Source organism: Chelonia mydas, chromosome 12 (assembly GCF_015237465.2).
Source record: "Chelonia mydas isolate rCheMyd1 chromosome 12, rCheMyd1.pri.v2, whole genome shotgun sequence".
Lineage (NCBI taxonomy): Eukaryota > Metazoa > Chordata > Testudines > Cheloniidae > Chelonia > Chelonia mydas.
The window spans coordinates 29,777,496-29,799,709 of record NC_051252.2 but is presented as its reverse complement, the minus strand read 5'-3'; the positions used below and the strand labels follow the sequence as shown (position 1 = coordinate 29,799,709).

General features: G+C 40.6%; 1 protein-coding gene across 4 annotated transcripts in view; it reads right to left on the bottom strand.

Annotated features, from left to right (window-relative positions):
* Positions 1-22,214, bottom strand: part of LOC102947084 — a 48,429-nt gene that overhangs the window by 6,347 nt on the left and 19,868 nt on the right. For 2 of the 4 annotated variants that reach the window (XM_043525937.1, XM_043525938.1), the window contains exons 4-5: positions 14,915-15,091; positions 11,247-11,453 (exon numbers count right to left, since the gene is read on the bottom strand). In XM_043525937.1, coding sequence (XP_043381872.1) covers positions 11,247-11,453; positions 14,915-15,091 — 384 coding nt within the window. Of the gene's footprint in view, positions 1-6,673; positions 6,753-11,246; positions 11,454-14,914; positions 15,092-22,214 lie in introns of all 4 variants that reach the window. The other 2 variants (XM_043525939.1, XM_007059254.3) reach the window with 2 other exon arrangements.

Sequence of the window (22,214 nt, the reverse complement as noted above, 5' to 3'; positions counted from 1 at the left end):
AACAACCACTAACCTCCAGTAGTGAATCTCAGAGCTCGGGTCTACAGACTTGGGGTCACAGTACAGCACTAAAAATAGCCAGGTAGACGTTCCATCGCAAGCCGAAACTTGGGCTCTAAAGCCTGGGAAGTATGGTGGGCTTCCAAGCCTGCGTGCCAGCCTGAGCACAGCATCTACATGGCTATTTTTAGCATCATGATATGAGACTCAGTCTGTAGACCCAGGCTCTGAAACTCACTGCTATTGGGTTTTTTTTGTTTTGTTTCTTGTAGCGTAGAGGTACCCAAAGATGAGCTCCCCAGTTCACTTCATCATAGCATCTGCCAGTGGATAAATGCTGGGAGTTTTATCCCTAGTAAGGGTCATTTATACCCAAGCTCCTTAAACCTGGACTGTGCAATTGTGATGGAGTGTGTATAGAATCATAGAATATCAGGGTTGGAAGGGACCTCAGGAAGTCATCTAGTCCAACCCCCTGCTCAAAGCAGGACCAATCCCCAACTAAATCATCCCAGCCAGGGCTTTCTCAAGCCTGACCTTAAAAATATCTAAGGAAGGAGATTCCACCACCTCCCTAGGTAACGCATTCCAGTGTTTCACCACCCTCCTAGTGAAAAAGTTTTTCCTAATATCCAACCTAAACCTCCCCCACTGCAACTTGAGACCATTACTCCTTGTTCTGTCATCAGCTACCACTGAGAACAGTATAGCCTAAGGCTCACTCACCACTTTCTGCACTTGGCAAGTGTCACCACTAGGACAAACTGAGGAGATAATTGTTTAAGGACCAGATGATTAACCAAACAACAAGATGATTCAGCTTAAGGAGGGCCAGAGAAACTGAGGATCTCAGGCAGGTAAGAGTCCCTCACTATCCCCCATGTCTAAGAGAAGGTAAAAGCCTGGGGATCAAGGACTTGGGGCAAGTCTACACTACAAAAGAGTCAACCTAAGTTATGTCGACATACAGCCACCACAATAATAAAATTGCTTTTGCATATCCACACTACAGTGGCCTGCATCCTCACCAGGAGCTCTTGCACTGATTTAACTGTCAGTGTGGAGCATCGTGGGATGGCTTCTGAAAGGCAGCAACAGGCGATGTAAGCAACGAAGTGTCTGCACTGATACTGCGTTGACCTAACTGCACCGACCTAAGCACTATGCCTCTTGCAGAGGTGGAGATAAGTCAGTGTAGTGGGCAAATTACATCGGGGGGCGGGGGGAGCTACGTTTTAGTGTAGATGCTTACAGAGTTAGGTTGACAAAAGGCAGCTTACATTGACCTAACTCTTTAGCGTAGACCAGGCCTCGTGTCAGATAGCACAATGGAAATAAAGAACATGGTGTTGACCTTGCCGCAGGCGTGCGTAAGGACTGTGTGCAGCAAGGAATCCAGGGGGAGGGAGCCCTGCCCTGTGACAGCAGCACTACATTTATTTTTAAAATGGGTTAACACAGTAGAACCTTCTCCTTTCAAATACTTTTGAGATAACATTATGGGTATCAGAGAGCTCTGTTAATTATTTTCTAGATGAATGTGATTACAGTACTAGAAAATTGTGAGCTGTTAACAGTACCCTCATTATCTGGGCTGGTCTTTTAACTGGTTGCCTCATTTTCAAGCTATTGCAGTATCCTAATTTCCATGCGACCGATAAAGGGGGAGGATTTTAGACTTTTATCTGCATCATCAAACCTGCAGACCAGCTTTGTGGAGGCATGGAGTGGGGCAGGAAAACACTGCACTTCATTTAAACAAAACAAAACAGAAACCAACCCTACTCCTTCATTGTAATTAGAAGAAAAAGTGAAAAATTCTCCAATAAAAGTTAAAAGGGACCTACAAATATTACATGCATTGAAGAGAAGTAGAACACCTGTATTTGTGGTACTTATTTTGCTTGGTTGATTCCTCTCCCCCCCAATAGCAAGAGGACATGAAATGAATTTTGTTTGGCAGCACTACAGCTGGAAAATGAACAGCAGCTGTATTTCAGGTTGGATGAGGTCTTCCATTCATTCTCCTTGCCCAGTTGTCAGTTTCTCATTACTTTTTGAAGTTTTCCCCTCTCTGGCTTAAGTTTCATTAAATAATTAAAAATGAATTGAAGCAGAGGGACTAGATCTTGGATCTCCCCCTTGAGTGCTCAAAGCACTAGGTCACAGCATCATTCTCAAGCTTGTGAGCTCCCTCTGGCTCAGGGAATTTATTATGATTTTATCCACAGTGGAATGGCTGCAACAGGAGAGGGACTACCTCATCAGAATATCCCATAGGCCACTGGTTAGAGCACTCACTTGAGAGATGGCAGATCCCAGTTCAAATCCCTTTCCCCTCCCTAGTGGAGTGGGGGATCTGAACCAGCAGTCTCCCACATCCCAAGTGGGTATCTTAACCTGCGGGCTAAGAATAATGAGGGAGCTTATTCTGTCCCCAAGCTTCTTGCTAAAATAGCATAGGTGCCTAACACCAAGAGAGGGTGGGTAGCTTTGAGAACCTCAAGCATAGGGAGAGGCCTCCCTGTATCCAGACATATAGGCACCTATCTCTGAGAGGTGAGGCAGAGCTTAGCACCAACACCTCACCTTGGCATCTCCCATTAGCTAGCATAGGTTTGGAGCAGCATAGCACGTTCCACGATATGCTATGCATCCGATGAAGTGAGCTGTAGCTCACGAAAGCTCATGCTCAAATAAACTGGTTAGTCTCTAAGGTGCCACAAGTACTCCTTTTCTCCCCATGAATTGTATAATGAGAGGAGCTTAGGAACCCTACCCAGGCTGTGTGATCTCTGTGTGTATATAATGTCTTCTGCAGTTTCCACGATATGCTATGCATCCGATGAAGTGAGCTGTAGCTCACGAAAGCTCATGCTCAAATAAACTGGTTAGTCTCTAAGGTGCCACAAGTACTCCTTTTCTCCCCATGAATTGTATAATGAGAGGAGCTTAGGAACCTTACCCAGGCTGTGTGATCTCTGTGTGTATATAATGTCTTCTGCAGTTTCCACGATATGCTATGCATCCGATGAAGTGAGCTGTAGCTCACGAAAGCTCATGCTCAAATAAACTGGTTAGTCTCTAAGGTGCCACAAGTACTCCTTTTCTCCCCATGAATTGTATAATGAGAGGAGCTTAGGAACCTTACCCAGGCTGTGTGAATCCCAGTGATTTTCTAGGCATGGTGATGCTCCCAGTAACCATGCCCAAGTTTCTTTGTGAATCTAGCCCCCTTCCTTCACACACACAGAACCAGATGAAAATCAGGCAACAACCCAAACGACAATTATGTACAAACCAATAGAACGATTATGAATGAGTAGCAGATACCAGTCACAAGGGGTATGATTTTGCATTTATCTTTAAGTGTAGAGCATGTTTGCTTTCAACATACCTATCACTAAGAAAACAAATATATTTTATTAAAGTACAGTGAATTGTCTGCATTTATCTATAAATCAAGAAAAGGGCATAAAAGTAATTCCCTTAGGGAGCCAATTTATTTCCTTAACTTGTTTTTCTTAAGCACGCTAGTACTGATCCTGTAATGTGCTAACCACCCACAGCTTCCATTGACTACAGAAGGAGCCCTGTAATCTGATCCTGGAGCAGAGTCAGAATTTCTTGCCTTGTCCCTGTCCTTAGTTATTATGATGGGATGAACCAACCTACTTTCCAGATTTCAACAGCCCAGTAGATAGTGCAGAGTAGGATTGAAAACTAGGTTGGGATTTGGATTAGGTTAGTTTAATTGTTTCCCTTCCAAAGTGATACACTGGCTCACAGAGAGAAAGCTAAAATCTGCACTCAAAAATGCTTAAATGTAAGACAGACTCATTCTTAACTTTTTTTAATTTGACAAACATAATGAATAAATTACTCAACTCCCTGGTTAATGTCCTCCATCGGAGCTCAATGCAGAATGGTAAATAGACATGCATATCTGGAGATTTATGGTCTGTCCTTGCCAGTAGATAAAGAGCAGAAGTTACTGGTTAAATGCAGACAAAACTTTTGTTCTTTCAAGGGCTCACTTGAGATTTAGGATGGTTGTTGCAGATTTGTTGCCTCTGTAACATATATTAATTGTGAAACTGCTTATCTGAGGACTTCCTCCATAGTATAAATTCCATTGGCCAACCCCCAAGTTCTTTAAATAAAGAAACCAAGGCTTTTTTTTTTTTTTTTTTTTGGGGGGGGGGGGGGGGGGGCACAAAGGACAAGTGGAATTTTAAAGATCTAAATCTGTGTGATTTTTTTAATAAGATTACCAGTACTTTTCTTTGGCTGTTTAACTTTTCCAGAAGCACTGTATATCGAATGCCATAGGCTCCAGTCTTGGCCCTTAGTCTGGCCACTTTGCACAGCTCAAACAGAACAAAGCAGCCCTAAAGGGAAACCTTTACTCTATGTAGAGGGCAGAGGGAGGGAGGCCAAGGTCATGGCTAGAATAAGATGGGGACAGAGCTGGAGTGCATTGCACTCTTCCCAGTACTGTTTGTGGGACTGCTGCTGCCAGTGTAACACAGAACAGCCTGACCACCTGCCCTTTGAAAATCATAATCTCTTAACTTGGGCATCCAAAAATTCAGGAACCCATAGTCACTAGCCACATATGAAAATTAGGCGGGTATATAAAGCTTGTGTGTTCAGAACCTCAGCTCCTGATTCAGCTGTCAATCAGGAGCTTTCCTCAATACCCCAGTCCTTTCCCGTGAGAACCTGGAAGCTTTAGCCAAGAATTTACTATTTCCCTGGTAGTTTTTAATAGAGCCTGTTCACATACCGGATTATTTGCATACAGAGATTGATGCTGCTTGCTGGACTGCTGATCACCAATTCCTTGGATAATTAAGATGTCCAGAAGAATCTCTGGTGCCAGCATGCTAAAATTATTGAAACTGCACTTAAATTGTTTCATTTTGGGGGAAGAGGAAAGGACGTTCATGCAGTGGGTAACATTACCTGTTAAGCTACTGAAGCTATGTGGTCACATGATTGGCTTTATAATAGAGAGTTTAGAGTGGCACACAGAGTAATACCCATCCTTATGTGCCATTCCATCCAAGATGCATGCCTAACTGATCTCATTGTTTCCTTCTCCTAATCTCATTTGTGTCTTCTTCCATGTGTCCTAGTATGCCCATGTGTCCTAGTATGCCTTTCCGAGCCTGTTCTGACAAGCGTCCAGCCTTGTCTCCTTAAAACACACTTCTTCCTTGAAGTCTATAAACCCTTGTCTTCTCCATAAAGAAGCATTATTAAAAAATACTGAACAAAAGATAATTACTCTACACCATGGTAAATAAGCCAAAATGGTCAGACTTCCTGGCATCCTGATTTTTTTAGTAAATATGAAGATTAAAGAATAGAGGGTAATTGTATTCCTAAAGGTTCACGTGTTTCAGGGCATGGACAAAATTGTCATATGACCAGTGTTTATGAAAACTAGTATGTACCACTCTTATCAATATGTACCACTCAAATGAGATTAAACACACACGTAATTTCTAAGGCTAAAATTAGCTCTGACTTCCTATAACCATGAATTATGAGTAATTAATAGTTCTATCATCAACATTGGTATTTTAACAATTGTCATAGAAAAGCAATTATCTTAGAAAATGGTGGTATCAAAACAGACAACTTATAACAATAAGCTAACTAGTCACAGTATTCAGCCCAAAACATCCAAAGTATCTTCATAGCTATGAGGCTAACTGCAAGGTTTGGTTTGGTTTTTTAGTACTTACCAAGCCACTATACACTGATAAGTGATAGAAATGAACTGTTGACTTTTTGTAGCAGATGCTTGCGTCACTCACAAAGAACAGTGATTTTATTCAAAAAATTCTAGAGTTCAGTAAACAAAAAATGATAAAAGATTACTTAGATGATGGTAGGTCTGCAGAATTGTTTTTCCGGTTAACCTTTAACAATAATTCCACCTTTTATAAGATATTCATTGTGTTGAGATAAAAGATATTATTCAATTACAAAAGGTAACTAGCTTAGAATTTGTTCTAATCTCTTCCTGGTGCAAAATCTTATCTTCTTCGCAACTGTATCTGCCTAACATTTTGCAAAGCAGTTGTTTGCGGTCGAGAACAATCTCCAGCATTCTTCTCGGAAAAGGCTCATTCTATCCTAAGATTCACTCAGCACAACAGACCATTGCCACTTAAGTGGTAACTAAGTAACCACATGCTCATTTCCTTGATCCTGGCAGGTTAGGAACCTAGCACAAGACTATTTATGAAGATGACTCACCAGTATGGCTATTAAACACTGATGATATGCAGAAGAAAAGGTATTATTTAGATATAGAAAAAATTTCAAAAAGGAAAGCACAATATTTCTGCAAAATAAAAATAAAACCCTATCCTGTGCATTTCAAATAGCCATACTGTGAATGGGGAAAGAGGGAAGGAAAAATCCTTGCTAAACTGCTGTGAAGAAAACTACTTCTAATGTATATATTATATCAAACAGGGCAGTGCTGTATTTTGTCAAAGGCCGACTGCTGTGAAAAGTCATGCAGTAACAGAGCTCATAAAACCTAGGGCCCCAGAAACAGGAAAGAACAAAGAACAAAACTGCGAGGAAGGCATTTCAAATGAGGATTGTGGTGTGCATTTTCAATACTCATTCTACTCCCCCCTTCACCCACCTGTTATATCTTTCCTTTCTCCAGTAACATATGCTGGAACTAGAGAAACTAGTAATGCTGCTACCAGTAAAGCAGGATCCTGCAACATAAAAGGATTAGGTGTGCCTACTCAGAGTAGTCAGACTTTAAGGCCAGAAGGGACCATCATGATTATTTAGTCTGACTTCCTGCACATTGCAGGCCACAGAACCTCATCCACCCACTCCTGTAATAGACCCCTCACCTTTGGCTGAGTTACTGAGTCCTCAAAATATGATTTAAAGACTTCAAGTTACAGAGAATCCATCCACCATGTACTCTAGTTTAAACCTGCAAATGACCTGTGCCCCATGCTGCAGAGAAAGGGGAAAAAACCAAACCAAACCAACCAAGAACAAAAATCAGCCAATCTAATCTGTACATTTTCAGAATGATTGCACTCTATACTGTATGTTTAATATGGATTGCACTAACAAAATACAGTAACTCCTCACTTAATGTTGTAGTTATGTTCCTGAAAAATGTGACTTTAAGCAAAACGATGTTAAGCGAATCCAATTTCCCCATAAGAATTAATGTAAATGTGGGGGTTAACTTCCAGGGGGGGAAAAAATTGCCAGACAAAAAAGGCATTATATACATTTTAAACAAGCAATTTACTGCAGTAATAAGTTTTAAACAATTTTAAAGAAACAATTTAATACTACAATCATTGCTGAATGTGAAGCCATGGGAGGTGCCCCCGCCTTACCCCACACAGGCGCAGCCCACTGGCACTGCAGACAATGAGGCAGGCAAGGAGGCTGAAGGTGCCATAGGCTAGGAGAAGCACATTGTGCAGCAGCAGCTTCCTCTACTGTGCAAGCAAGTCTGTATAAAAGGTGACAAACTGAAAGAAGGGACATGCTGTTCATATCACCCTTGAACTTCTGAGACAAAGTACACCATGAAGACCTTTATGCAATTGCCATTTGTAACCAAGTCATGGTCAAACCACCCTCAGATGGTGCTCAGATACCATGTGGCTGGTTGTCATATTATAACCTCGATAGATTAGCATAGTATCCTTAAATCATGCAACTGGGGGGGAAAAGCACAGCAGCATGGGTTAATTTTAGGCCCCTAGATTGTCAAGTATTGTGTAAGATCTCAACCAGGTCCTTTTAAAGTCAATGGGCTACACCCTTGTAGAACTGGAAATGTACCCCAGAGGCTCAGCCTTAACCTTAAATTGCCACTTGAATAAAAAGATATTTAATAGCGCTAGTCCGAACACCTGTCCCTGAAGCATTCCACTGGCGGCTACTTAGTTGTTTATTGCCTCTTGTTTATGGTCTTTTGGCCAGTTTTTGATTCTGATTCAAAAACAATTCGAACTAGTTTCAAATAAAGCTTAATGAGACACTATCAAACACGTTAGTAAAGGCTAGCTATATTAGATCAATTGCATGCTCCATCTTAGGTCAATTGCACTCTCCATCAATTTTGTATCACCATCAACAAATTTAAAAAGCAGGTGCATTTGCTTAGCCTGCTAATGGGGTGTTAAGCTGATCCAGTGAGACCACAAGAAACGTATATTAAAGTTAAATTGTGTTTAATTTCAGCTACAATACAGGAGCCGGAAAAGCAGATTACAAACTTCTCACTGAACGATGTGTCCACATAGGACTGGATTTTCAGATAGGCTCAAGGTGTTGGGTACTGCGTGCTTTTGAAACTCTGATTGTGGGTGCTGAGTACTTGAAAAAAATCTGGTCATAAGTAGAGCTGGACAAACAAGATTTGTTCGTTTGCTTGCCATTCCAAAATGCCACCCACCGTTTTCTTTTAATTTTGACCATTTTTAAAACAATTTGATTGTTAATAAAATTTAATAAGAAATTTTGAACCAAAATCTAAATCAATTGTTTGGATTTTTTTTTTAAATCTAGAACAATTTGGTGAAGTCAATATTAATTCACAAAATAATTTGGTGTCACTGACTACATTTTTTGCTGAAAATTCCACCCAGCTCTAGGAATGATTTTCTTGAAAATCTGGCCCTTGTTCCACAAGATGCTCGCACTGATGCTTTAAATTTCTCTCACTGAATCTGAACCGGAGTTTGTTTTTCAAGAGAGATTGAAGGGGAAAGCTACACCCAAAAAAGGCTGCACTTACCCAGCCTTTTAAGATGAAAAATAGATCTCTGAAGAATAGTGGCTAACAATGTGCCCTCATTACTCACATTTCAATTGCTTTTCTTGGCACAACTTATGTATACGCAGGGACCTCCATTCCCTAGTTGAATGGAGTCCAGCATTTTAAATCTGTGCTTAAACTTGTAAAAACTTCATGTTTACTGGATCTCTGGTGGTATGATCTCTGAAAACCTGTTAATAAAGCCTTCAGCACACACTTGTGTTCCTGCGCTAGCGTGGTACTCACACCGACTTCTTCTGCAACGCTTCATGTTCTAAAGGCTTAAAAACGTTAGACATGACAGTGGTAAAAAACAGAGCTCATTCCTACTCGCTAAAGTCAGTGAGTAATTTGCATCAAGGCTTGCTGAGCCAATTTTAAAAGTAAAAAAAATTGCTTGAGCCCCAGCATTTCTTTCATTACAAATTCAGCACTGACTAAAGGCCAGGTTGCTGCATGTTTTTCACAGTATATGCTGGACTCTGATAACAAGTGTGAATTTTTGTGAGCTCAGTTTGATTTCCTCCTTTATTAATAGTTCGATTGAGTCTTGACCCTCCACAGCTATGCGGGTGAGTAAGAAGCCCACATACTATATTCATGTAGGACTTTCTTGGATTGTGGTTCTGGGCACAAGGAGGAGAGCAGGAGTTAAGCACCTGATATGGGAACGGGAAAGCCAAGACTCCATCTTCCCCAATGCACTAGCCAGCAGACCTGGCTGACTGCAGTAGAAATAAGCTGGTAGTGCAGTAGGAATATGCTACACCCTGGAGAAGAGCATAGTAGTAAGTTACCCTCACCACCACCAGAGCAAAGCCGTAACAGGAGGAATTGTGACTCTGCGGCACAACTTCTCACCACCCCCTTTGCGCTACCCCTTACTCAGGATTGAGCCAAATGGCTCAATCTTGCCCCTAACATGTATGTTCCATCAGTTGCTGTGGGATTCACATGGATAAACCTCATTAATGCTAATAGGTAGAGTTAGCCAAAGAATGACAATTGAGTTTTGGGACAGCTTTTTGAGGTTTTGAAGTTTGTTTTGTTTTCATGAGAAAACGGAAAAAAATGTTTTTTGGAGGTGTGGGGGTGTTAAAAGGCTTTGTGCTGAAAAGGTGAGTCTGTGGAAGTGACCAGAGACTCCACTGTGGACCTCAGAAACCTTCCCAACAAAAAACTTCCTCCGAATGGATGTATCTTCACAAACCATTTCAGCTTTGACGAAACAACAAAAACTTCACTGACAGCGTTCACACCAGCTCTGCTGTTAGGAGTGTAATGGGGCAGGCTCCATCACCATTCTCACATACTGGACAGAGCTTGAGAGGTTTCTGGAGTCAGTGACAACTTTGTGTTATTTATTTACATTCCCATCACCAAACACCAAGACAGTTCTGTGCAGCAGTATTTCCAGTGCTTCTCTACTGTTCTTCCTTGGCCCTGTGGAAAAGGTCTAATACAGATCTCCATTTCTTGAGCTGTCTGAAAACGCTCCACACAGCTAGCCTGGGTCCTCACTCCTCCCACTTCCTTCCTGTGTCTTTTATATCCCCCGCAGCTGGTGGGCTAATTGGTTTATCAGCCCTCCCAGCCTATTCTGCTAATTAGCCTGCATATCCCGAATCAGCCTTTTCCTGGGGAGCTGACTGATGCTGACGTGATCACAGTGCTGGCTCCATTGCTTGCTTCCAGCACTCTGTCATAAGGAGATACACACTAAAATGTCAAAAAAACATTGAATATTTCTGAAGAGCTACAGTCTCTCACGGCCTTAAAGAGAAGCAGCTCTGATGGATCCTGAACCTTAGCTGACTTAGGGTATATCTACACTGCAGCTGGGACCATGCCTCCCAGCCCATGTAGACAGACACACTAACTCTACTTGAGCTAGCAGTATGGACGCTGCGGTGCAGGCGTTGGTGCAAGCTAGCCTTTAGAGTACAAGCCAGCCTGCTCCCCGGGTCCTTATTCAGGTGGCTAGCCCATGTCACAATGTTCACACTGCTATTTTTGGCATGCTAGAGCAGAGCTATCATGTGTCTGTCTACCTAGGCTAGGAGGCACATTCCCAGCTGTAGTGTAGACATACCTTAGGTACCCAGGTAGAGATTGTTTCCCATATTGCTCATGAGAAAGATGCCGCTTTAACTGAGTGTCCAGTCATTGCGACTGGAACCTCAACTCTTTACATAGTGGCTCAAACCAAGAACGTGTGCCTCCAATCATATATATTTGGGCCAATTTTCTGCAACTGAACAAAACTCCAGTTGACATAAATGAAAGTTTTACTTGAATAAAGGGCTGCATAATTTTGCTCGGTGTTACCAAATTTAAAAACATTGTAACATAATACTCTTCTCAAAGGGAGTTTCCTGGCCTTTGAAAAGCGATAGTTCTGAATACTCACTGAGGAATTGAGAGTATGCCGTAGGAATCTAACAACTTTGGAATCAGAAGCTGGACATGCCAAAGCCATGTATCGATTACGGAATGTCCCATAGATTTTCAGATGAAATCCTGGCTTCAGAGATTCCTTACCCGTGGAAGATATATCCATTCCATAAGCAGAGAGATCAAAATATAGACTGTGAGCACGGATCTCTGGAGTTGGCACCTATAAAGTGCAAAAAAAAAAGGGGGGGGGGGCGGGGGGAATATAATTAAGGGCTAATCTAACTAATGTATTCATTTCACAGATTCTACCTGATGACCCTCACATGGGATGCCTTGCAATGAATTAAATATTTAGAGAGTGAGGTTTTGTTTCCAGATAAGAAGAATTCAGAAAGTTACCCCATGCATTTGCATTGCCATTTCATTTCCTTCCAATGTTGTGCTAGATGGTTTTTCTTCATGCTGAAGGCTGAGAAAAGAACACCTCTGGGATACTAGTATATTGTGTTTTCAGCACAATGAACTTTCACTAAGAACACTAAAAGCAAACTGCCTTTTCCATAGGAACACAGCATAGTCTGGTGGACTGGGCACTGGTTCAGTCATGAGATCAAGGAACTTGATTCTACTTTTGATTCTGACATTGCGTTGTTGTGTGATCTTGTGCAGGCCACTAAACCCCTCTGTGCCTCAGTTTCCCCATCTGTTAATGGGGATAATGATACTTTATTCTTTTGTGAATGCATAAGGGCAAATTATTATTATAGAATTTTTCAGTAATGCTGCGGGGGTGGGCCTTGTGTGGTATTAGAAATTAACTGCCTCAGAAAAGGAAAAATCTCTTTGGACATCACATAAAATGCAGAGTTAATTGTAACTTTTAATTAACTGAACAGGTTTATAAATTTATAAGGCAGACAGTTATTTGAAGCTGCCTAGGCACTTTTGATGGTGTCAGAATTCTTGGGGGGGGGGGGGGGAAGGGAAAGAGACCACAAAATTCCAACATGACTTGTGTCAATTGTAAATTACAAACAGACACATCTTACACTATACATGTACAGGAAATTATTTTCACATTCAAAGACAAATCCATTGATCTGCAGGACTCAGATACATCACAATTTGTCCCACATAATAATGCAAAGACAAAATAAGTTCTGCTTGTGTTGAGACTATCGTAACTTGAGATAGTTCGATAGAGCCAGTTTTGTCAAATAGCCAGTCTTTGTTCCATATATTTCAGCGTGCTACTACAGCACCAGATTCTTCAGCCTTTACTCACAAGTGTAGAGTATTTGTTAAGGTGGGTAAGTAAAGGCTGATGTAGTCTGCGCCATCTCAGTGTGGCCAAACCCAGTGTGGCATGGGCTAGTGAGAGGAGACCTGGGGACCACGGCATGGCTTTCTTTCAGCCCCTTTGGGGCTCTGGGGAGAAATCCAGATGTGGAGCCTCCCTGTATGTTCCACCCTCTCCTGGACACCGCTATAAAGGTCTGCCCCACTCTAGCACTATAGAAACATTATAGATAAATCCCTATGGAGACTCTTACTGCTTATTGCTAGTTTAAATATGGTTGTTTTCTACTCCTGTGGAAAATTATTTAAATACTTCACTACTAAAGACTTATTTTCTTATCCTAACTGTCCACTAGTTGCTGATGTTGGGTAAAATCGCTTCTTTATTTCTCATCATGACATTGCTCACGTTGCTAGACATTTTTCTATATCTTCTCAGCCCTTGTCTTACACATGAATTATCACCATAACTCTCCCTTCCTCACCAAAAAAAGATGGAAAGGCTTGAGGCCAAATCCTTCCCTCCAGTCTATGGTTCTCTACTGATGTCTAGAGCTGGTGACAGGGGTGCAGAATAGGAAGTGCAGAGGATGTCAATGGACTGCTCATGTTCTTAAATGAGTGCGTAAATGAGTGCAGGTCTGGGCCAAAACTCATTTCACAAGCCAGCAAGTCAGATGTAACAAACAATAATGGCTTCCAGTCACTACCAATTGTATTAGACAGGAATCTGTTACCTAAAGATTAAATTAGGGCTGTCGATCAATCACGCAAGTTAACTGCAATTAACTTAAAAAAACTGTATGCTCTTTGGAGCAGTTTGTGTGAGGACTTTGCAGATGCTACCCTAATGCGAACAAATAGGTTAACTTAGAGTCCCTCCTTGGCTTCTTTTTTGGAACTAAAACATTGCAGAAGCATTGGGAGCAGCCCAGAGACATTTTGGTAGTATGCTTAGAATGCTAGTTATTTCTGCATACATGCAGCCTGATTTCCAGAGATGCTAAGCACTGCAAATTCTTTTCAAAGTGAATGGGCACTTGGCAATCTGAAAATCAGGCCCATGCAATATTTGTAAGGTTATGGAAGAACAACAACAAAAAAAAGTGCCCGTGAGGGTTAAAGTTCTTGTGATTTATGAGTGCGCTTCGAAGGATTCTATTTTTGTTAGTTGGTAAGTGTCTATTTCACCAAACACACAAACCACTGAAAAAAATATTTCCATCGATAATAATTGAAGTTTACAGATAGGCAGAGTAAAAATAATGCTGCTTGAGAACTTAAAGTTTGATTTAAGGATGTTTACAGTATTTTGTATTGTTTGACACGTGAGGTTGACAATTTGTGTTTTTATAGTTATAAAGCTTTATTTTTTTGACTCTCGATGTCAATAAAATGGTTTCACTCCCCAGATTGTTTGAGCCCACCAGAATTTCCCACAACTATGAAATGTATATAGATAGAAATTTAAAAAATGCTTAAAAACAAACATTGGTATTTATTGCAATTATAAAAAAATTGAATTATGCCCAGCCTACATATAAGCTCTCTTCTCAGAGTCTTTGTCCCTGGATAATGAACAACATCTCCTGAGCCTTGCATAAAGCTTGACATTTCCCTTCCTATTCATCCACGGCTTGTTTCTTTCCTCTCAAAGGATGACGGGATTAACACAGCAATACTAATAAGCAATGCATGGAAAAGGCAACTGGCATAGCGTGCAATGCGTCTATTCTTGTCATCTTCCCTTAATATTCTAGCAGTCAAACGATCCACTGCACATGGTAATCATTTTCTCTAATCAGCTGTTCCTTTATGTAATTTTGTTCAGCCCTACTTATTGTATTTGCCAAGAAAGTTGAATATGAAGCTGTTGGGGTTGTCTATTTTTCTTATTATTGAGAACAAATTAATTTGAACTCAGGCAACAAAATAATAGCAAAAACATTTATCCGTTATGTAACATTCATAACCTTACATAAGGTATTGATGAGTAAGGAATGATTAATATACATGTTTTAATACATGGTTATTCAGTTGTTACAGGGCCCAACTGGTCAGTAAGTTATAACCGTAAGACCTTCTACCGATCTACTTAGAAGTATCTACAACACATACTCCTCATGTGTCTGTAACATGTTTAGAACATCTATCAATCATTTATTCACCCTTTATAAAGGCTTTTAAAATATACCCCAGAATATAAAGTGTGACCTATTTAACTCAGTGGGAAAAATACTTTGCAAGCAAACTCTAGGAAAGTAAGGAAATGTCAAATGGCAGCATAAAAGCCCTTAAATCCCCTATTTATTTCTATAGTATAGAGCATCATACAGCAGATGGGAGTAAACAACTGATAGCAAAGAGTGTTCTTCTCATTACCTGCCTCTGATCAGGCCTCTCAATAGCTGCATTTGCTCCATAAGCATTACAGGATTCCACAATGTAATCTGGACTGATTCCGAGAACTGAGCTTGATTCTCCACAGGATCCATCTGCTATCACAATTATTTTTGGCCACTCAGAGGCTAAACTCTTTCTTATAAAGTCATCTGAGAACTGAAAGAAAAGGAGAGTTGACCGTGAATGTTGTATGTCGACCTGTTACAGTAAAACACAGTATTGTGGCCTAAGGGGTTTTTAGAGCTGTCCTTCAAACAAATTTCATAATGATCAAACACAGCCACAACAGTTGTTCCCAAACAATATTCTCAAACATATATTGTAAATGGAAAAGTACACTCTAAATGATAGAATTAATGCGTCTGACGGTTTTGCCAGTATTTCTGAGCACTCACTGCTCTAGTTCACCTGAAATTGCTAAGCAATTCTGTATTGATGTTCATATATGAAATATCTGACTAAACTTCGATATAAGGTAGCTGTGGCAATATCCGATTTAATAGCATTAACAATTGTACCTATCAGTTGAAACTGTTATTTGAAACTCTTAGCTTGTGCTTTAAAGAAATAACAGAAAAAAAACTTTTAGAATGTTATGAAATGAAAGACAAAAAAAACCCGTAAACAATTTTGAAAGATTTATAAATTCACAAGTGAGAGTGGAATGGAGGTAAAAATAGCCTGGGTTATGCAGGAGTTCGGATTAGCTCATCAGAACAATCACTTTCGGCCTTCAGACCTCTTAGCCAGATCCTCTGCTGGTGTAAAATCAACATAACCAATTTACACCAATAGAACTTACAGAACTGATTCTGATTTACACTTTAATGCATAATCATGAATAAAATGGGGGAACGTGCCCAATATAATGGGGAAACATTCAGCCTTGGCATAACTCCAGAATCCCTGGAGTTCACCACACAAATTTGACCCCAAAAGTGGACATATTCAACCACTTTACTTTTGTTTCTATATTTTAGCCCATCCATTATTTAATACTTATACTGCTGCATCACACCTTTCTGTTCACATAGGGCTAGATTGTGTAACCCCTATTCATTCTGGTGACCACCCATCTGTATAAGTAGTCTATTCTCTGTAGGTTCCTATACTGCAGTCATCACCTTCCAGTAGCACATTAAGCCACAATAATAGGCAGCATGTTTAAAACAAACAAAAGGAGGTATTTTTTTCACACAACACCTGTGGAACTCTTTGCCAGAGGATGTTGTGTAGGCCAAGACTATAAACAGGGTTCAAGACTATTAGCCAGGATGGGAAGACATGGTGTCCCTAGCCTCTGTTTGCCAGAAGCTGGGAATGGGCAACAGGGGACAGATCACTTGATGATGACCTGTTCTGTTCATTCCCTCTGGGGCACCTGGCATTGGCCACTGTTGGAAGACAGTATACTGGACCTTTGGTCTGACCCAGTATGGCCGATCATGTGTTTGTCCTCTCATCCCCTCCTTAGAGGGAGAAGCATGTGCAGTGTTGTATCTTGTTTTGGTAGGGTTTTCAGGGATTTTATTAATTTTGTTTAGGTTCCCCCGTCTACCTCCTTCCCACCCCTGTTTTGCACTCTGGCTTGCGTAAAGCTTATGACAATGAGCACTATCTTATAATTATTGTATATTTCATGTTAGAGTTTTCAGAACAATAAACCCACTTACATCTAGTTCGCTGACACACTCATATGGTTTGGCCTTGCTTTTTATTGGTGAGGGTGCAAACAAACTTAACTGGAAATGCCGGTTTGGCTTGAACTGTTGCTTAATTATATAGTACTGATACTTGCTTTCACTAGTTAGATCTGATATATCTCTATACATAATTTCAAATCAGATAAGATGAAAGTAGCAAAAGAATCTTTGTTTGCTTGACTGTTCTTGGTTATTAACCCAGTGGTCTTATCTTTGTGTTTGCCATATATGACCTTTTGTTCACCATAAAGCTCACATTTAAAATGATCTATTTACATTAACTATGAAAATGGTCAAATAAAACCAACAACTCTAGAGCAACAGAGGCAGTCACCCATGAATAAACATCTCAGAAGATTGTAAAACTGGAGCCTGTATCTTTGGTTTTTCGGAGTTGGAGACATTTATTGCCTACCACTACTGCTGCTGCTATGCAGTTATTGCTTATATAACCTTAAATTTTCCCATTAGCTTTGTTTCTGCTCTGAATTATGAAGCAACATTTTACTCTCAATTTCTACCTTTGCAGCACTAGGCACAATTAAGGATACGATTTAGTCATGGAGGTCACAGATTTTGGGATTTTAACAAACCTCCGTGACTTCTTCAGCTTTAGACCCCACCACTACAGCTGTGGCAGGTGCTGGTGCCCCTCCCCCCTTAGGGGGGTGGGGGTGTCAGTCTTCCGTCTCCCTTGTAGTCAGCCCTCCCTCCTCCCCACTGTTATTTTTAGTAAAATTCATGGACAGGTTGCAGGCTTCTGCGAATTTTTGTTTACTGCCCGCAACTTGTCTGATTTTTTACTAAAAATAACCGTGACAAAATCTTAACCTTATGCATGATACATATAAATTTGCATCAGGGCTGGAAGTTTGCTTTTTTTCCTTCTACTTCTCTACCCCCCTCATAAAGATAAAACATTATAAACATATTATTAGAAACGATAGTATTATGGACGTGCCTAGAGGCCCCATTGTGCTACCCACTATACAAACACAGCAAGAGACTCAAAGAGGGAAAGCGACTTGCCCCAAATCACATAGCAGGTCACTGGCAAAGCCAAGAATAGACTACAGGTCTCTTGGATCCCACTTCAGTTCTGTAATCACTGGCCATGTTGCCTCTCCAAAAAACTAATAGTATAAAATGACCAAGAGTGCAAGATCAATCTAAATACATGCCAGACTATTTCAGACTATAAAATTTCTTAGCTAAAATTTTGTCTATGTGCTGAATTTCATCATGAAGAAGTTTTCCAGCAATAGGAATTAGCTTCTAAAACCAACTGAGCACATGTAAAAAGAAAAGGAGTATTTGTGGCACCTTAGAGACTAACCAATTTATTTGAGCATAAGCTTTCGTGAGCTACAGCTCACTGCATCGGATGCATACTGTCCGATGAAGTGAGCTGTAGCTAACGGAAGCTTATGCTCAAATAAATTGGTTAGTCTCTAAGATGCCACAAGTACTCCTCTTCTTTTTGCGAATACAGACTAACACGGCTGCTACTCTGAAACCTGAGCACATGTAATACACCATCCTCCCAACCCAGGTGTTTCTTCCTCACACCTAAAGGTGTTCTCCTTTTGTCCAAGAGGTAGAGACTTGTGTTTGATGGTAAAGGGCCTGGGTTCTTCCCTGCATGTATGTCTGCGGCCAGGGTTTGTTATATGGGTACAATAGTGATATGTATGCCTTTTTTTTTCCATACAGATGCCAGAAGGCTCTAAGAGTAATTAGTACAGTTCCACAAAGAAGTAACAGCAAGGGAGAGGGAGAGATGTACAAGAGACAAGAGGTTGGGGTTCCCCCCCAATCTGAGAGTTTCAGTGACATGAAGTCAATGATATTGGGAGGCTATTTGAGACAAAAGGAATTGAACAAGAGAAGACTCTTGGTTCCAAAGAGGCCACATTGTGCAGAAGAATGGTTGAGGAACTCAGTGCTAGATGAAAAGAAAGGAAGGATGTGAAGAAAGGAGGAGTCCTTGAGGTAGGTTGGAGCCAGTCTATTGTGGCATATAAAAACAAAACACTTGGAGGCCTTACCTCACTCTTCTTATCAAGGAAGTACTCCAAGGAAGCGTTTACTTTCCCAGCCTCCTTTCCCTGTAGGCTACCCTTTATACTTTTAAAATACATGTGCATCATACATGTACATTTGGTGTTCAGAACAAAAAATAATTTCTTCAGCACTGCTGCTTATTCCATTCTGTAGATCAACTACTAGGGATGTTGGAGAATGGATTTAGTGTGCCTGCTCCCTTCAGTACATAAGTGTCTTGCTCTCTTTGATGGCTACCACATCCGGCAGCGGGGGATACTCCTTAAACCAAGTCTTCAAAAGAACTTGTGAATTCTAGCAACACATTAGGACCTGACTGAGAGGCATTGACTTCAATGTGAGTTGCATTTGCTCAGTACCAGACAGGATCAGGTCTATCATTTGGAAAACGTCATGTTTGAAATCAAACTCATCTGTTATACTGCAAGAAATGGAACATTAATCATGCTTTAATTTGTCCCCATTAGCTGGAAATTATCCCATGTCCGACAAACAAACAGCCAATACCGAGAGAGTCTTCCTGTTTGTTAATATGCAAATTAACAAAGAGTTAATACTCTAAAATTAAAGAGTATGCAATACTGGATCAAAGCCTCAGCTGGTGCATAGTTCTGCTGACTTCAGTGGAACTACACGGATTTATACCAGCCAGGATTGGACCAATCTTCTTTTCAATCTGTACTCTGTTTTCATAAGGTCACAGAGTGAAAAGCCTTGTGCGGACATAAAATATTATTAGATATGTTTATATAATGTATCATGAGTTGCATTGGATGATGAGAGATTGGTAATGTGCTATATTCATATCTAGTCATTACTGAGCTGAATTTAGCATAATCCGATAGAAATTTTGTTCTCAAGCCCAGTTCCTGGATAGGTGTTGATGTCACAAAGCCACTTTCACAATTGTCACCCTTGTTTACAGTCTAATAAAGGTCAAGGCTTGAATGGACAAGGAGAATAAAATAGCCCCTTGTAGACTAGTGGAAGAGCCCTTATCCAAAGAAGATGAATAATAGCCTCACCAGTGACAGTTTCAGTCACTTTTTTCAGGGCTTTCTTTTATTGATTCTTAAACAAGCCACTCAGAACAGTAGGTTCCCATGGCCAGAGACCTGTCCAACTTCTTAGCCAGCTGGGAAGGGAAGACATACTCTTCCCCTTAGCTAGCTGGTGTCACAGCTACTTCTCAATCTTTGTATCATTTGATGACCCATGTGACAGACAGGAGTCTGGAACCTCTCATGCACTGGGACTTGTGGAGCACCTTTCTACCTGGTCACACCGTTTATCCCTACAGGTGGTCTGTCCAAGGCAGGTTCAAAAGTGTATTGATGAAGTCCTGTATGGGGGAAGCTTGCACTGCCAATACTGTCCCCCTTCTGGGTTAACTAGAGGATTTCAATTTACAAAGCTGACACTTCAGTTCCTATAAGAAGCACAAAAGTAAGTTAAGAAATTGACAATGTTTAAAGATGTCAAGACGAACACTTTCCCCTGTTTTGAAACTGGCTCACAATTTTGCGTCTCTGTCAATATAATTGAACAAGAACGGGGAGGATATTATTTCTCCAAAATAGGAATTGTGGAATATTGGGGCAGATCCAAAGACTGGATTGATTTCAATGAGGTTGGTATCAAATGTACAGGACTTGATCCAGCAAGGCAATTGCTTAAGTTTACATGGGTAGTCCCCCAATGGAGAGCCAACCACTGAATGCAGCGGTATTACTCACATGTTTCAATACTCTGTTTGATCAAGGCCTTAGTGAGGGACTAATAAGAGTCTAGGCAAATATTGGATAGGCTAGTGCGGTGCAAGCATTCCCCACATAGCTCTGTCAATGCATTAGAATTGTGACCATCAACATTCCCTGCTATTTCATGTCCAGGACTCACTTTCAGCACAGATGTCTTAATGCTTGAATTCTGCTAGTGTATGTGGTGGGTTGTGCATGTGTTTAGTTGTATTTGTCCACAGGGGATAAGAGAGGAGATCAAGCTTGTTTGAACTGAGGTCCCTGGAGCTGAATATCTTAATCCTCAGTTGGGTAGGATGCATTTAACCAAAGCTAGTTCCATTGTTAAATCTGGACAGTCTTTCTAAATTATGCTCGCATCCAAACTGAACCTTCTGAGGTCACCCTTCAGTATATCTGTTCCCTGCTTAATTAGATGCTGGCTACAGTTTGTTTAGTGCCTTCAATCTTTATATTTTTCCACTCTGTTTACTTTAGCTGGCGGAGACAGATTACGCTACTAAATATATAAGATGGTAATTAGTTTAACAGTATGTTAGATTTATAGATCTGTTCAACAACAACTCATTATTGGCTAAATTAATCCTGTAATGTACACTAACTTAATTTCATACATGCTGAAGTAAATATAAAATGGCAGTGTGTCAATGTAACCCTTAACATAATGTCATCTGACTCATTACACTGGAATCAAGAAAACATATGCTGCCTGGAATCTAAAAATAACATAATAGCAAAAATAAAGATTGCTTGTAATAAAATAAATTATGTTGACCTATTTTTCACTGTACAAAGGAAGATACAAAACAAGTTTCAGATTGCCAGTTACTAGCCAGAACTGCAGTTAATGGACAAACATTACAGGTCTAGCACTAAGGATGGTCTGATGGCTAAGGCTGTGGGCTGGGACCCACAAGATATAGGTTTCTATTTCCTGCTCTGTCACAAACTCCATGTGTGACACTCATCGACTCACTAATCTTTCTGTAGTTCAGTTCCTCATCTGTAAAATGAGGATATCATCTTTCCTTTGTCTGTTTCAGTTGTAAGCTCACTGGGGCAGAAACTCTAATTATATACAGAACCGAGCACAAGGCGGCCCTGATCTCAGTTACACTACAGTAATTCAAAATCGAAGAAGTCCTACTTTAAAAAAAGTTAATCCTGAAAAATTAATTTTTAAGCTTGTTTATTTTTGTCAACAAGCTAGTTGTAATTCTGTCCTGACAACGATGTTTACTTTCCCCTTCTCCTCCTGGGGACCCGGTGCCCCTCCCCACCCCCGGTGAAGCTTAACAAATAAAAACTTTCGACCTACTCTAGTAATCATGTTTAAATGGAAAAAGCGTTTCAATTAAGTAGAAATTCCCATCGAAAGTCAATTTAACAAAACATATGGGGGGAGTGATTGTAGTACTCCTTTTTGTCAAAAACCTGTCCTCCAAAAACCCAAGCAACCCCCCCCCCCCCGCAAATATTTGGAAACCAACATTTTTTTTTTGAAAATAAAATGATGAAAAGCTCAAAACATTGCAAAGTGAACTTCTGAGAAAAAACATTGCCCCCAACAAAAAAAATATGTGCGCACAGGAGCCAGAACCATTTCCCAACGACCTCTTCCAGAGAAGGCATCCCACACTTCAGAGACAGGAAGGTAGCACTCCACACCCAGAACACCTTTCCTCTCTACCTTTTCCTCTTTCCGTGTGTTTTGCTCCAATAAGGGAGGCAGCCTGCTGATGCTCCCTCCCG